General features: G+C 38.3%; 1 protein-coding gene across 1 annotated transcript; it reads left to right on the top strand.

Annotated features, from left to right (window-relative positions):
- The first annotated feature begins 370 nt into the window (after nucleotides 1-370).
- LOC128196625 (uncharacterized) lies at nucleotides 371-2,815 on the top strand. The gene is made up of 2 exons (XM_052878113.1): nucleotides 371-2,263; nucleotides 2,324-2,815. Exons 1-2 carry the CDS (start codon nucleotides 371-373, stop codon nucleotides 2,813-2,815), a joined length of 2,385 nt encoding a protein of 794 aa, XP_052734073.1.
- Nucleotides 2,816-17,133: the final 14,318 nt, after the last annotated feature.

Below are 17,133 nucleotides of genomic sequence, written 5' to 3' on the forward strand. Positions count from 1 at the left end.
CGTTCGTCTTAACCATATATTCCTCTATTTTTACGTACGTTGTTTTATATATCAAAGAACGCTCGTTCCAGGTTTTCCCTTGTATGCGTTATGCGCGTTCTTTTATGCTGATGCCGTTCGACTTTTAATCCTGTTTAATGCAAAGACTGTTTATGTTACTGTTAATTGTAATTAATTCTCAATTATGGTAATTACTGTATTTAGGGATGTTACATTAGTGGTATCAGAGCAGTTTTGTTCTCTTAAGGACACTGTAGGGTTATGAGTGCACTGTGTTTTTGCTGTGTGCTTATTGGATGTTTAATGAGTTATTATTGCTTTAACTCTTAGACATAACTAACGCTCGTTTTTCTCTGTATCCAGAGAACCAATGGCACCTAGATTGCCTCCCCCTCCTCAACCGAATGAACCTGATGCTTCCAACAACTCTAGATTGTTGGAGAACGTCATTGAGAGACTCCAACAACAAAATACCACCCTCATGGAACAAAACGCCACCCTGATGCAGCAAAACCAAGCTGCTATGCAAGGTTTGGAGGCCTCGCGTGTTAATTCTGAAAACACGCAAAGGCAATTGATGGAGATCTTCGCTGCCACTAGAGGTACGCCTGGAGCTTCTTCTTCAAACGCCACTCAACATGCTACCCAACCCAATGCTGAATGGAGTTTGGAGAGTTTTCTCCAGCACCATCCGTCCAAGTTCAGTGGCAAGTGTCTTCCGGATGAAGCGGACCAGTGGCTGAGAGATATGGAGAGAATTTTCAACGCCAAGAGATGTCCGGATGAAAACCGCTTGGCGTATACGGAGTACTTGCTGACTGGAGAAGCCAGCCACTGGTGGGCGAGCGCCAGAGCCATTCTGACGGACGCTCACCAGCAGATTACTTGGGAAGTGTTCAGAAACAAATTCTATGAAGAGTACTTCCTTGACAGTGTCCGTTTTGCAAAGGAGGTTGAGTTTTTACAGCTGGTTCAGGGGGGAATGTCAGTTTCTGAATATACGAACAAGTTCAAACACTTGATTCGCTTCAATACAATGGCCACTAGTGAGGAGTGGCAGTGCAGAAAATTTGAGAACGGTCTACGCAGTGATCTGAAGGTTGTGATTTCCAGTTTGTGTATCCGAATGTTCCCTGCTATGGTTGAGAGGGCCAAGGTGTTGGAGAAGAACTTGGCAGAGGCGGAACGGCACAAGAAACAGCAAACAGTAAGGGGGCCGATTGTCTCAAGGGGAAATGTGAATCAGAGAGGATCCCCTTACGCTCGTCCAGCAGTCAACGCGAGTGGATCTCAAGCCTTGGTTCCTGCTGGACAGTCTGGGCAGCAAGGTAGCGTTGTATGTTACAAGTGTAGAGGGCCACATTATCGTTCGTCATGTCCTCAACTGGTTGGAGTAAAATATTGCACTCGGTGTAGGCGAAATGGCCATCTGGAGAACGAGTGCAACATGGGCGGACGCGCAGTAATGAGGCCGCCGAACGCTGGGAGAAATCAACAAGGAAGAGGTGGTCGAGCCCAAGCTACTGGACGGGTATATGCAATCACTGGAGCGGAGGCAGCGAGCTCAGGTACGCTCGTCACTGGTACCTGCCTAGTTCAGGGAATACCTTGCTGTGTGTTATTTGATTCTGGGGCGACGCACTCCTTCATCTCGAAGGCATGTGTTGAAAAGCTGGGAATTGTGGAGAGAGATATGCAGTTCGACTTGGTGGTATCAACACCAGCGGCTGGAGAGCTTAGGACATCTACCGTGTGCATTAGATGTCCTATTGTGGTTGAGGGGCATAGCTATAAGGTGAACTTAATCTGTTTACCTTTGAAGGACTTGGAAATCATTCTAGGGATGGATTGGTTGGCTGCCAACCACATTCTCATAGATTGTGGCAATAAGGAGTTAGTATTTCCTGACGAAGATGAAGAATGCGTAGGTGTGACGCTCGGTCAATTGAAAGAAGATATTATGGAGGGCGCGTCTTGCTTCTTGATCATGACGCATGAAGACCAAGAGCTGGGAGAATTGAGGCAAGAACGAGCGTCCGTTCTTGACAGTAAAGAACGAACGTCCATTTTGGAGGAATTCCAGGACGTTTTTCCAGAAGAAATACCAGGGTTACCTCTTGTGCGTGAGATTGAATTCACCATTGACCTGGTGACCACAGCAGCCCCTATATCTGTTCAACCGTACCGTATGGCGCCTGCAGAGTTGGTTGAACTCAAAAAGCAGATTGAGGAACTGATGGAGAAGCAATTCATAAGACCGAGCGTATCACCCTGGGGAGCGCCTGTGCTCTTAGTAAAGAAGAAGGATGGCAACTCTCGGTTATGTATAGACTACAGGCAATTGAACAAGCTGACCATCAAGAACAAATACCCGTTGCCAAGGATTGATGACTTGTTGGATCAACTGCATGGGGCAACGGTGTTCTCTAAGATTGATTTGCGTTCGGGATATCACCAAATCAGGGTGAAGGAGGACGACATCCAGAAGACTGCTTTCAGGTCGCGTTATGGATACTACGAGTATGTAGTGATGCCATTTGGAGTAACAAACGCTCCTGCAGTGTTCATGGATTATATGAACCGCATCTTCCGGCCATACTTGGACAAGTTTGTGGTCGTTTTTATAGATGATATTCTCATCTACTCTAAGACACAAGCTGAGCATGAAGAACACTTGAGGGCAGTGCTGAGCGTGTTGAGAGAAAAGGAATTGTATGCAAAACTGTCCAAGTGTGAATTTTGGATGAAGGAGGTGCAGTTTTTGGGGCATGTGGTATCAGCTGGAGGCATCTCGGTAGATCCAGCTAAAGTGTGAGCGGTATTGGATTGGAAGAGTCCACGTTCGGTCACTGAGGTTCGTAGCTTTGTGGGACTCGCGGGATACTATAGGCGTTTTATTGAAGGATTTTCTAAGATAGTAGCACCGCTGACGCAACTTACAAGGAAGGATCAGCCGTTCGCTTGGACTGATCTGTGTGAGGAGCGTTTCCAAGAGCTGAAAGTGAAGTTGACGAGCGCTCCTGTACTAGTCATTCCGGACACGTCCAAGCCCTTTGAAGTGTACTGCGACGCGTCTCATCAAGGGTTGGGCTGTGTACTGATGCAAGAAAGACGAGCGGTAGCTTACGCGTCTCGTCAATTGAAGATTCATGAACGCAACTATCCAACGCACGACCTGGAATTGGCAGCGGTCGTCTTTGCACTAAAGATTTGGAGGCATTATCTATACGGATCAACATTCCAAGTTTTCAGTGACCACAAGAGCCTCAAGTATTTGTTTGATCAGAAGGAGCTGAATATGAGGCAAAGACGTTGGTTAGAGTTCTTAAAAGACTATGAGTTTGAGTTGCTCTATCATCCTGGGAAGGCCAATGTAGTGGCGGACGCCCTAAGCAGGAAGACAGTGCATGTCTCAATAATGATGGTGAAGGAGCTGCACTTAGTGGAAAGTTTCAGAGATCTAAGATTACAGTTTGAGTTGGAGCCTAGCAGCATCAAGTGCTGTAATCTTAGAATATCTAGCAATGTGTTTGATCAGATTAGAATGAAGCAACGTGAGGATGAAGAGCTAGTAAAGATCTTGAGCGTGCTTGGTTCGGAACAAGCCAAAGAATTCAATACAGGGACGGACGGCCTATTGCGGTACATGGATAGGACGTGCGTTCCCAATGATGGCGAGCTGAAGCGGATCATACTGGAGGAAGCGCATCATAGCCGTCTTAGCATACACCCCGGTATGACTAAGATGTATCAAGATCTTAGACGCTCGTTCTGGTGGCCTGGAATGAAGAGTGATGTCGCTCGTTTTGTGGCATCCTGCTTGACGTGTCAACGTGCTAAGGCCGAACACCAACGACCAGGCGGATTGCTTCAACAGTTGGAAATTCCAGAATGGAAGTGGGATAGCATCTCCATGGACTTCTTGACTCATCTACCACGAACGGTAAGGAATCATGATTCGATTTGGGTGATCGTGGATAGATTGACTAAAAGCGCTCACTTCTTGGCCGTGAATCTGAAGATGTCCATGACAAATTTGGCCAAGTTATATATCAAGGAGATCGTTCGTCTTCATGGAGTGCCTTCAAGCATTATTTCCGACCGAGACACGAGATTCACATCTCGGTTTTGGCAATCATTACAAGGCGAGTTGGGGAGCAAGCTGCAGATGAGTTCAGCCTATCACCCTCAAACGGACGGTCAGTCCGAACGTACCATCCAGACATTAGAAGATTTATTGAGGACGTGCGTCCTAGACCACTTAGGCGCATGGGATGAGGTCTTGCCACTTGTGGAGTTCACGTACAACAATAGTTTCTAGTCTAGCATTGGAATGGCGCCGTTTGAAGCTCTCTATGGGACGAAATGCCGAACACCACTTTGCTGGTTCCAAGAGGGAGAGAACGTGCTAACTGGACCTGAACTCATCCAGCAAACAACCGAGAAGGTTAAGTTGATCCAAGATAGATTAAAGACGTCCTTGAGCAGGCAGAAATCCTATGCAGATAGAAGAAGAAGACCATTGGAGTTTGCTGCAGGAGACCATGTGTTCTTGAGACTGAATCCGATCACGGGAGTAGGCAGAGTAGTACGTCCAAAGAAGCTGTCTCCCAAGTTCATAGGGCCGTACCAGATTTTGAAGAAGATTGGACCAGTAGCTTATGAACTTGCCTTGCCTCCTCAACTATCAAATCTGCATCCGGTCTTCCATGTGTCTCAACTTAGGAAGTATATAGCTATCCCTCTCATGTCTTAGAACTGGAAGACATTCAACTGCGTCCAGACCGAACGTTGGAGTTACAACCAGTCCGCATTGAAGACGTTCGCACCAAGCTACACAAAGGAAAAGACGTTCGTTTAGTGAAAGTTGTGTAGGACGCTAAAACTGAAGATTCAACGTGGGAGGTGGAGAGTGCAATGAAGGATATGTATCTGCATTTGTTTACATGTAATTTCTGAATTTTCGAGGACGAAAATTTTTGTAGTTAGGGAGAATGTGAAACCCTCAATATTTAGCAATAATAATTCGGTGTTAAATCAAATTAATGCACACTATAATCAATACTTATCTCATTAAAACCCACTTCAAATCTGCTAAATCCTTTTGCTGGGCACTGAAACCAAGCCACATCATTCTCTGAAACACGCACCACGTCACACACTCAGTGCATTAAAAACGCACCAAGCGCTGCATGCACGCATGCCACTTGTCACGTTGGAAGTTTCGGAAGTCAGAGTGGAGGTGCAGGTGTCCGAAAGTGAGACGCTCGTTCGTCGGGAATTGGAAGGAACAAAAGTGATTTTCGAAAACCCTTCCGCTCACCTGCATCACTCATCTTCTTCCTCAGAAACCAAACCTTTCATCTTCTCCGACTTCTCTCTAGAAACCTTCATCTTCTCTCTACCATTACTCACTTCTTTCAACTCCAATCAACTTTCTGAAACCGTAGAAACGTTCACGGGCCAGTAAGCTTCATTTTGAGCCGAACCTCTTTTGATCCTGTAACCGGTAAGTTTCCCAGCCATACCCTAGTTCTGGAGTTACTATGAACGCTGTTTCAGTTGCATGCAAGGATAAAATCTGAGTTTCTGAGTTTTCTTTGGATAGACTTAGTTAAGGAGTGTAAGGAAGAGCTTAGCGGGTAGAAAGTCATAGTTGGGCAGATTCAAGTTACACTGTTAAACGTTCACTGCTATCCAGGTAAGGGAAGCTTATATATTTAATTTATACTTGCATGTTGTGTAATCTGGATTGCATGTATGAAAAGTATGAAGTTTGAGCTGTTATGGACGTTTACTGATATCTGGTATGAATTCTGGTTTTGATTGATCTGTCATGAACGAGCACTGCCTATATGTATTAAATACGTTGTGGACTTTGATTGAAATGCATGTTGATTTGATTACGTATGAATGGAGTATGGGTATTGTATAGTTGGAATGATTAAAATGATGAGATCTATATGATGATGATATTTAAGGTGAATTAAATCTGGAATGAAAGTTATAAAGTTTATAAATTTGAAATCTGGAAGAATTTTCTAAGGTTGAGAAATCTGAAATTTTATTCATCCCCTTTGATAAATGACGCTCGTCACTGTACGGTCGTAAACCGTTCGGTTTCCCCTTAAAATAACTTAGAATGGGATTCCTTCATTTGGAAAGAATTCTGCTCGTGAACGAGCGTCCCCAATTGAATGTCTGAGCGTTCGTTCAGCTCCGCCGTTTATAGATATTTGAAACTTTATAAATAAGTAACGCTCGGTCTTATACCGATCGTTCGTCCTAAAGAGCGCTCGGTTCCATATTGAGCGTTCGTTCTAAAGAGCGCTCAATTCCATATTTAGCGTTCGTCCTAAAGAGCGCTCGGTTCCATATTGAGCGTTCGTTCTAAAGAGCGCTCAATTCCATATTTAGCGTTCGTCCTAAAGAGCGCTCGGTTCCATATTGAGCGTTCGTTCTAAAGAGCGCTCAATTCCATATTGAGTGTTCGTCCTAAAGAGCGCTCGGCCTTTTTCCAAGCGTTCGTCATGATTTGTGCTCGGTCATATACCGAGCGTCTGCTTTAATAAAGAGTTCGGTCTTAAACCGAACGTTCGTCATTATTCCCTGCCGAACGTAAATAGCGTTCGTCCAAACATTTGAAAAACTTATATTTTTCGCGTTCGGTCTTTGACTGGTAACCTGTTCCTTTCGAATCCAAAGTTTCTTATATATTCAAGTATTCTCTTTAATGTCTATTCATCTAAATTGAGATAATCTGACTTCTTATTATTTAAAAATATTCTAGAGTTGATCTTTTATTCTGAAGTCTTTATGATTTTAATAAGTTCTTTTAAATCCGGTTTTAACGTACGTCCTCTTCCTTTTGAAAGTTGAACGTCCGTCTTTTTCAGAGAGTGGAACAAAGAATGGAAATATTATAAATGGGAAATGTCAATGTGTTCGAATACTGTATTAAATGATTATACGTTTGTGGAAATTGAACGAGCGTTCCAAGGAGGAACGTCTCAGATGTGTTAAATGTGAAATTTGGTAAAGTATGAACCTGGACAAGTTAAGCCTCGCGGTCCATCCTGATATTCCGTGATACGCCTCTTCAAGTAGAAGGGGGTATTCATGCGTGGGAATGGCAGGAGGCCCTAGTCCGCTTGAGTACTTTGGACAGATAGGGTTAACCTCGAGTGGCAGCTGTGAGATTTAATCAGTTACTACACCACTCGGGTGCAAGGACGCTTGTAACTACATGGTTCATACAGTCTGGACGGTCTGTCTTATATACGTATTTCTATGCTTGCTAATTTATAAGTTACATGTTGTATGTGTGGATTTAACTGTAAATGTATGTGTTGATTGTATAAACTAAATATTATAAGCTTACCCTTGCATCTCCATTGTGTTGTCTACTGTCCATGTATATTCCGTCTTGTCAAAATGCAATGATCATCCGTTGTGGGTGTGAGCAGATGGTGGTGCATCCCTTGAACAAATGCTAGAAGAAGAAAATTTGGATGAAGCAAATCTGGTGGAGGTTGAAGTGAAGGCCGAGCCTTAGAGTGCTCGTTAAATTTGAATTGTAAATGTTAGTGTAGAAAGAACGTTCGGCCAAGTATTTTGTAAGGCCGTTCGTCTTAACCATATATTCCTCTATTTTTACGTACGTTGTTTTATATATCAAAGAACGCTCGTTCCAGGTTTTCCCTTGTATGCGTTATGCGCGTTCTTTTATGCTGATGTCGTTCGACTTTTAATCCTGTTTAATGCAAAGACTGTTTATGTTACTGTTAATTGTAATTAATTCTCAATTATGGTAATTACTGTATTTAGGGATGTTACACTATTTCTGTTAGAAAATTTTAAGTTCGTTCTTATTATATTTTTGTTTCAGTTTCATTTCAACCTTTAATAAGTATTTCAATTAGCTCATTTAAAATAAATACTAGCAAGTTAATCACATGTCAAATGTTAATATGAATTCTTTTTTATTTTATTTATGTCATGTGGTAAGTTGACAATATATCATGTGATAATGATAGTATGACGTGATATTGATAGTGTCACGTATTATTGTCAAATAACGTGTCATTATATTAGTCTCAATTTGATGTTTATAATTTTATTTTATCTTAATTTGGTCTTTGAATTTTTATTTTTTCTCAAATTAATCTTAATTATTTTTTAAAATTTAAACACTTTTGTTCCTCTCCAAACTTAAATAAAATTTAATTTTTATACAAATCATTAAAATATTTTTATCAAAATTGATGTTTTTATTAAATGTTTATTTATATTTATATTTAGTTAATTATATAAATGTTAACTATGCTATTTAAAAAGTGCTCACCTTATTTTCATGAAATTTTTTCCAATTTTTTATTTTAAGAAAATGAAATGTTGTCATTATTTTGTTCATTGATGTGAAAATGAAATTCCATGTAATTGATTGAAATTTCATTTTTTTTAAATACAAATTTGGAGAAAATTTTTGTGGAAACAATAATTAAAGGTAATTTCTTCATGATTAGGTTAATTAAAATTTTCACAAATTTTTATTTAAAAATAATGAAATTTCATGTCATTAATTAACATTTATATAATTAATTAAACATAAATATAAATAAATTTAATGTTGTTCACAATATTAAATAAAAATATTAATTTTAACAAAAATATTTATAAAAATTTATATATAAATTAAATTTTGTTTGAATTTGACGAAGAACAAAATTGTTTAACTTTAAAAATAAATTACTAGTAAATTAAGATAATATAAAATTGCAAAACTAAATTTAGATAAAACAAAAATATAGGAATTGACTAATGACAAGTGATCTAACAATGATACGCAATGTCACATCATATATTGTCATTGCTATGTGGTATAATGTGTTCTTGACGTGTGACAATCTTTTTATTTTAAAAAATTAAAAATAAAAATAAAACAATTAAAAAAATATTTTAAAAATTTAAAAAACCACCAACGTGACATCTTTTTAACAATATTATTATTAACTAATGTCAAAAATAATTTTTTTTTAATTTTTTAAAAATAAAAACTCAATTGAAAAAAAAATAAGGATCTATTCAAAAAATTACTTTGTGAATTATTAAAACTTTAATTTTTCTCAGATATCATTGAAGATATGTGAGTCTATCGTGAAACAATACCAAACTAGTACCATATATCCAGGGAATCATCAATGGTACGTGTCTGAATAATTTATAAGTGAAGTTAACAAAAGGGGCCATACAACACCTAACAAAAATAAATGGAATGATAATTTGAAAACACAAAATAAAATAAAAGTATGTGTGCAGTAATTATTACTCCAGAAAGTGACGCATGCTGCTTTTTTTGTTCTTGAATTTCCATCTGTCATGATAGTGTGATTATTTGTTATCCCCCAAATTACTTACGAAGTGATCCTAGCATAAATAATTTATTAAGCATAGCCCAAGGCACTTGTTAATCGCGAATAAAAAATATCTAAAATTACTTAATCAAGATTTATCATAAATACATCAAACTTTTCGAACCTACAAACAAACCTTTCATTACCAGTTTTTATCCACTAGTGCAGAATTGGCTTTTAACGTCTCTCTATAGACGTCCGTCCAAAAAAGCCCCAACGTAAATAATTGACCGGTGACATATTCGTAAATAAGTGAAACTCTAGACGTCCGTCCTAGGAGGGAGCAAACGTCTATAATATTATAGACGTCCGTGAGAGTGGGGCGGACGTTCATTAGGCTGAACACTGAACGTTTCAACTCCCCATGTCAACCACTTGAACGTCCGTCCTAGGAGGGAGCGGACGTCTATAATATTATAGACGTCCATGGGAGGGGGGCGGACGTTCACTAGGCTGAACACTGAACGTTTCAACTCCCCATGTCAGCCACTTGAAAGTCCGTCTTGGGAGGGCGCGGACGTCTATAATATTATAGACGTCCGTGAGCGGGGGGCGGACGTTCACTAGACTGAACACTGAACGTTTCAACTCCCCATGTCAGCCACTTGAACGTTCGTCCTGGGAGGGCGCAGACGTCTATTACATTATTAATATTGTAAACGCGTACCCGCGAGCAATTACGCTCGTCTTCCCCCCGCGAACGCTGTCTGCGCCATTGATTTTCCAGGTGCGTTTTCTCTGTTTTGGCCCGTTTAAATTGACTTTCAATCCGATTACATTGCTCTGTGATGAAATACCTTTGATTTGAATCGATTAAAAATCGTTTTCGGTACGTTTTTTTGCAGTCTCTTGCGTGTTCTTGGGCGGATTCTTTGACTGTTTTTGGGCTACGTTTTATGTCGTTCCCTCCTTGATTTCCCTCCCTTTGACTGTTTTTGGGCTACATTCTTAGGTCGTTCCGGGAGTGCATAAACGGACGTCCAACCCCCCAGCCCCTACCACTAACAATACAACCAAGTAGACGTCCAGGGTCGAGGCGCCGAACGTCTATATGGACGTCCGAGTGTTCATATCGGACGTCTATATAGACGTCCGGCCTGACACAACGAACGCCTATATAGACGTCACTCACAAAGACGTCGGGGGAACGTCGGACGTCAAAAGGCCCAAAGAACAGACGTCTAAAGCCCTTTCTGCACTAGTGATCACGCCATCAACATATACATCTTCTTCAACACAAAGTAAAGCACCCTTATCCTCTATTAAAATATTTTTTTTAAAATTTAAATTTTACACGTCATTTAACCTCACACTGTCATGCAATAACATAAACTAGCCACGTCATTATGTTTTGTCCAGAGTGGCAGCTGCACTGTTAAAAATTTGACGCCGTAACAAAAAAGGATTAACTTGAACAGTTTTTTCACAAGTTAGGACCCTCTTTAACTTTTTAAAAAAGGTAGGACGAATTTGAACATTCCCTTTCTTTCGAGGGACCAAAAGAGATATTAAGCCTACTTTTTAATATGATCTTTTGTAGTATCCACTTTTCTTTTTCGCGACTAATATCATCGTTCAAGTGAGGATGTTTTTTTGGTTTTAGGAATAGAAATCGTTCAAGCGATCTCTCTTTTTGGTGTAGTGAGATGTGACTCTATTAAATTATATAGAAGTGTTTGTGTATGTGTGCGTATAAGGTTATGGGTTGATACTTATGGGTCATATTTTTTATTATATTTACGATAAGGATAAATGGGTTCTTAGTCTATTTATTAAGTAAAAATTAGAAATAGTTCCTCTTCAAAATTTTGGTTAAATTTAGTCTTCAATCTTTAGAAATGCATATATTTAGTCTTTTTAATTAAATTGTTTTGTATTATTATTTGACGTTTCAAACGCATTTCATGATATCATTTGATTTGTTTACACCGTTTTTGACACATTTTTGTTGTAATGCTAATTGAGAAACACATCTAAAACATCAAATAAACTTAACAAAATTTGGTTAAAAGGACTAAATTCACGTAGTTTAAAAAATAGGGGACTAAATTAGTCCAAAGTTTCGAAGAAAAACTAATTTTAATTTGCACTGAATGTTAAAGGACTAAACACATATTTAACGCTCATGATAAACCAACATGTTAAATTGTTAGGGATTTTCTATGTTTCACAAATGAATCATGCACCTTCAATTACAAAGTTAGAGGGGTATACGATGTTAGAATTCTCCATTTGTCGACATCATATCCCCTTCGAAAGTTAAAAGGACTAAATGATGACCTTTTGGTTCCTCACTAAAAAATTAAATGTTGCAAAAATGGGAATTCTAACGTCATATACCCTCGAAAATATTGAAATTTTTGCGGGTAAGTGTAAGTATTTTCTATCATTGGATGTCCTAGATTACGACATCATATACCTATAAGAGCTCGAAATTACTTGTTTTTTGACATCATATATGTCTTGTAAAAACTTAACTCTCACTGTTTCTTTGCGCTTTCATTTGTGCTTGAAGTTTCGTTTTTGAAGATGAGTGCGAGGAAGAACAAAGGTTAGTCTTTACTCTTGCGAATTGGTTGTTTATTTTTGTATGTTTTGACTGATTGATTTTCGTTTTTCTTGTAGCATTTATGTGCTTACGCGAGTTCAAACTCCATCCCTTAAGTGGAATAATATATATAAACGAATGGATAAGAAACCATTTAAAGGAAATGGTATGCGATGTTAGAGAAGAAAATTTTGGAAGAGCTCATTTATACAAGTCTCTTAAGAACGATTCAGAGCAATAGTTATATCCAGGATGCATCAACTTTACACGATTATCAGCAACTTTTAAAGTGTTTTTTTTATAAGCAAGGAATGGATAAACTGATAAAAGTTTCACAAAATTGTTGGAGTTGTTGAAGGAGATACTTTTAGAAAATAACACGTTACCTATCTGTAATTACAAAATTGTTGGTGTTGGTTGTACTAGCCTATAATACCTAGGTTGAAACGATTTTAATTCCACTAAAGAAGATGCGAAGAATCTTAAATAGCATGTTGATGGAAGAAAGTGTGATAATCTTCTTCGACACACAATTGATTCCTTACAATGGAAGAAGATTGATGAAACATTTCTAGATAGTGGTGTAGAGCCAATAAACTTAAGACTTACACCTGTTACCTGGTATGAATCCTTATGGAAACTTAAGTAGTAAACATAGTTCATGGCCAGTTCTGTTGATGATTTACAATTTATCTCCTTTGTTGTGCATGAAGAGAAAATATATGATGTTGTCTATGATGATATCGGATCCTAGACAACCTAAAAATGACATTGATGTGTATTTGAAACCGTTAATTGATGATTTGAAAATGTTGTAGGAAGAGGTCATCGAGGTATTCGATTCATATTTAGAAGTAAACTTTCATTTGTGTGCAATGTTGTTTTGAACCATAAATGATTTTCCAGCATATGGAAACTTGAGTGGTTACAATATTAAAGGTCATTTTGTATGTCTCATTTGTGAAGAGAAAATACTAGTTATCTTTAATTAAAGAATGGGTGGAAAATTGTGTATACAAGACATCAAATATTAGTTCATTGAAATCACTCTTACCGTAGATTTAAAAAAGCGTTTAATGGAACTCCTGAAGATGATGTTGTGTTCAAACGTCGCAATAGGGAAGAAGTATACAACCAGGTGAAGAACATTGATATTGTGTTTAGAAAACATCAAAAGAAGACCATTGAGAAAAACATTTGGAAGAAATGATCAATATTATTTAATCTTTCTTATTGGTGTAAACTTGATGTGCGACATTGCATAGACGTGATGCACGTTGAAAAAATGTATGTGATAATGTCTTTGGGACTTTACTAAACGTAAAAAGGAAAGACAAAAGATGGAGTAAAAGTACGACATGATTTTACTAACATGGGCATCCTCTTTAAGTTACATCCACAATCAATTAGAACACGCACCTACCTTTCCCCATCTTGTTAGACTCTTTCGAAAAAGGAAAAACAATTCTTTTGTCAATGTTTAAGTAGTGTGAAGGAGGAAAAATTGCAAGATGACAGACCATTCATGGTGCTCCTTTGTTCCCACCCACATGCGGGTGACAATTGATGAAGTCAGAGACCCCATGCTCAAGTTCCTATGCTAAGTTCTTAAATACAATTCATTTGGGAGGCCTTAGGTACATTTATAGCTTGTCCTAAGACTATGATCATGCCATATTTTGGCCTGGTATTATATTCTTATTCTTAGTATTTTTATGTTCAAGTTATAAATAGATGATTCATAACTTTTATAAATGTTTTTTTTCAATTTTATTGTCCTAACAAATAGCCAATGGCTCAACTTGTGAGCCATGAGGATTAGGTAGCAGAAGGGGATGATCCTTTATCCAAGTTGATGAAAAAAATTACATAGGTTGAATAAAGGACCAGTAGAGTTGGGGTGAGAGTTAAGAATATTTGGTCTCTAGTGTCATGTGCCATTGTATATTACTTCAAATGATGACTTAGAGGTCGTTGGTGGAGAAAGAATGTTTAACATTTCAGTCATACAACTATGATGCATGTAAGATTTTTAATTGTCTTTCCCTTTTTAAATATTCAAATACTTACTTTTTAATATATATATATATATATATATATATATATATATATATATATATATATATATATATATATATATATATATATATATATATATATATATATATATATATACTTAACTTTATTATTATAGGTACATGGACACTATCATCGTGGGCCAAGGTCGGACATCCATGTATGACTTTTTAGAACCTCAAGCCATTCAACCAGTTGGAAACATAGTAAAAACAAGCAAGCATATATGCAAACATGGATGGCTGAATCCAAAAGAAAGTTGTATATTGCGTCATACATTGATGGGTTTGTGTTACATAATATTGTACAATTTTATCAAGATTTAATTAATCAACTTAATATTTGTGATTCATGATAGGGGTCATTGGCTAGAGATGATGATCATACCAAGACAAGCCCAAGTTGTATGGTTTTGTTCCCTACATAGGAAGATGAAATATGACTTGAAATCTTTATTACAAACGTCAATATTACAATCTTTCATATCAATTTATTATGATATTTAATATATTAACTTATGTTTCAAATGATTCAAATTTAATTAGAGTTGTAGGTAGGCCTAGAGTACAACAAATTGTAATAATCTATCCATAGGTTAACCTTCATTGATCTTTAACTTATTAATTTTTGTATGTGAAATTTAGACCATCATATTTGACTATAATCTATGCCATGTTTAGTGTAACAAGTAGTTAGATTCCTGGACATGAGGATATTACATAATGTCATGGATCAAGACCTTCATTCGAGCATGAATTAAATTCATCGAGGAAAGGAAATGTCATATGTTTAATTATTCACTTGATTACATAATTAAAGAAGGTATGTATTTAATGATGTACAAAGTAGATGGACGAGCTATGATGATATAAGAAAATAAAGATGAAAAGATCCTGTTAATATTTCATAGAACATGCTTAATATAAGTATTTTAAATAAATTACACTATTTCAATAAATTATCTAGTTATAATTTGTATATACTTTAGTGTAAAAATGTCATATATATACCAAAAGAATGAATTTTTTTGCTTGGTCCTGAACCGAATCAAAAGGATTCAGATTCTGACTCGGTTCACAAACAACCGAGGCAGTAGAGTTTTTTAGTATTTTTATTTTCAAGCGAGATCAGTGTTGTTATGTTTGTTTATTCTCTTTTGTGGTTAAACTTCTTTCTCTTTTCTGCAATTTTTTTCATCCATGTCTTTGGACAAAATTATTTGACAAACAAACTTAGATGTCTAAGAAGGGGGAATAGGAAGCAGAGAGAGCACACGGTAGATCCAAACCAAAATCAGAGATCCAAACCAAAAACAAAAAATCAGAGATCCATTTCGCCATCCACCTGCAAAGAAACAGAACCAAAAACCAAAAATCAAAAATCAAAAAACGCAGAAAAGGGTTTCCGCCATTGCAGCCACCGTCGCGGGCTGTCTCGCTGCACCGTCGCGGGCTCTCGCCGCACCCTCGCAAGCTCCTTTGTCGTGCCATCGCGATCTCTCTCGCCTCGCCGCGCCGTCAGAGCTCTCTCGCCTCGTCGCACCGTCGCGAGTCGTCTCGCCTCGTCGCACTGTCGCGAGTTCTATCCTCGTCGCATCGTCTCGTCTCGTCAAATCTCGTCTCGTCTCGCCTCGTCTCGTCAAATCTCGTCTCGTCTCGTCTCGCCTCGCCGTACCGCCGCACCGCCGCACCGTCTTGGGGATGCAGAGGGAGAAGCCATCTGGTGAAAGAATGATGGAGTTGAGGGAGAAGGGACTGGAGAATGGGAGGGGTTGCAGGAGAGGAGGGAGGGGATGAGGGAAAGTGAAACGTGAAATGAGAAATGAAACATCATATCTAGTTAGGGTAATTTTTTTTGCACCGGTTCACTCTCCACCGAGGCATATAGTCCTAAAAAGAAAATAAAAAAAAATTGAAATAGCTATACGCCTCGGTTCCCGCCTAAACCGAGGCATAAACATGGATTTGCACCGATTCTTAATGAACCGAAACCATAGGCTCTCTACAGATTTCAAAATTTAGACGTGTCGGACAACTTTTAGGCATCGGTTTTGCTATGAACCGAGGTAATATTACTTATATGTTTCGGGTTCCCTTGAACCGAGGTTTATAAGTTCACCTAAACTACAAAAATGCCACCGCGTTTTGATAGACTTCGGTTTTTTCTAAACCGATGCCTATATCGCGAGTTAAAAAGCAATTTTTTTACTAGTGTATGGTGAATACTACTGCCCTCATGACAATGTTTAGGAAAATTATATTGTTACTTATTTATTTATTTTTAATAACTAATTTAAATAAATGACCTTATATATATATATATATATATATATATATATATATATATATATATATATATATATATATATATATATATATATATTGGGTTTAAATATGTTTTTGATTTCTAAACTATTCACTACAAAAAAATAGGGCATTACCGAAGGTCAAAAGCCCTCGGAAAATGCCATAAGCCGTCGATAAAGGGTGTTTACCGAAAGCTTATCGACGGCCAAAAATCCTTCGGTAAATCTCTTGTCGTTAAATATTACCGAGAGCTTTTGCCCTTCGATAATTACCGAGGGCCAAAAGCCTTCGGTAATTACCGAGGGCCACTAGCCTTCAGTAATTACCGAAGGGCAAAAGCCCTCGGTAATTTTCGAAGGGCGAAAGAAGGGAGTAAGCAGTGAGTGAACTCAGTTGTAGCAGATTCCATTCTGAATTTTTACTTAAGTGCAGCAATGAAAGCAATGAAATCAGAAGTTACTGTCAAATTCCTAATTCTAACTAAACCAAACAAAGTTCTAAAGATGATATTCTCAACGCTGCATTGAATTGATTCCAAATTATCCAAACTCATAACAAATTCCCAATTCCCAATTCCCAAACCCCAAACTCATTCTCACGCCATGGATCCCAACCCTCGAACCTTTCCCATCCTTTCCGACTCCGACCACTTCGACCTCGAGCAGCCGGGGGCCCCGGAGATCGTGGGCCAAATGCCGCACCTCGCCGACCCAGACCTCATGGCCTCCATGGGCCGGGTCGTATCTTAGGTGGCCCAGGCCAGAACGGTCCTGAACCTGATCGGGGAGCT

Source organism: Vigna angularis, chromosome 5 (assembly GCF_016808095.1).
Source record: "Vigna angularis cultivar LongXiaoDou No.4 chromosome 5, ASM1680809v1, whole genome shotgun sequence".
NCBI classification, from domain to species: domain Eukaryota; kingdom Viridiplantae; phylum Streptophyta; class Magnoliopsida; order Fabales; family Fabaceae; genus Vigna; species Vigna angularis.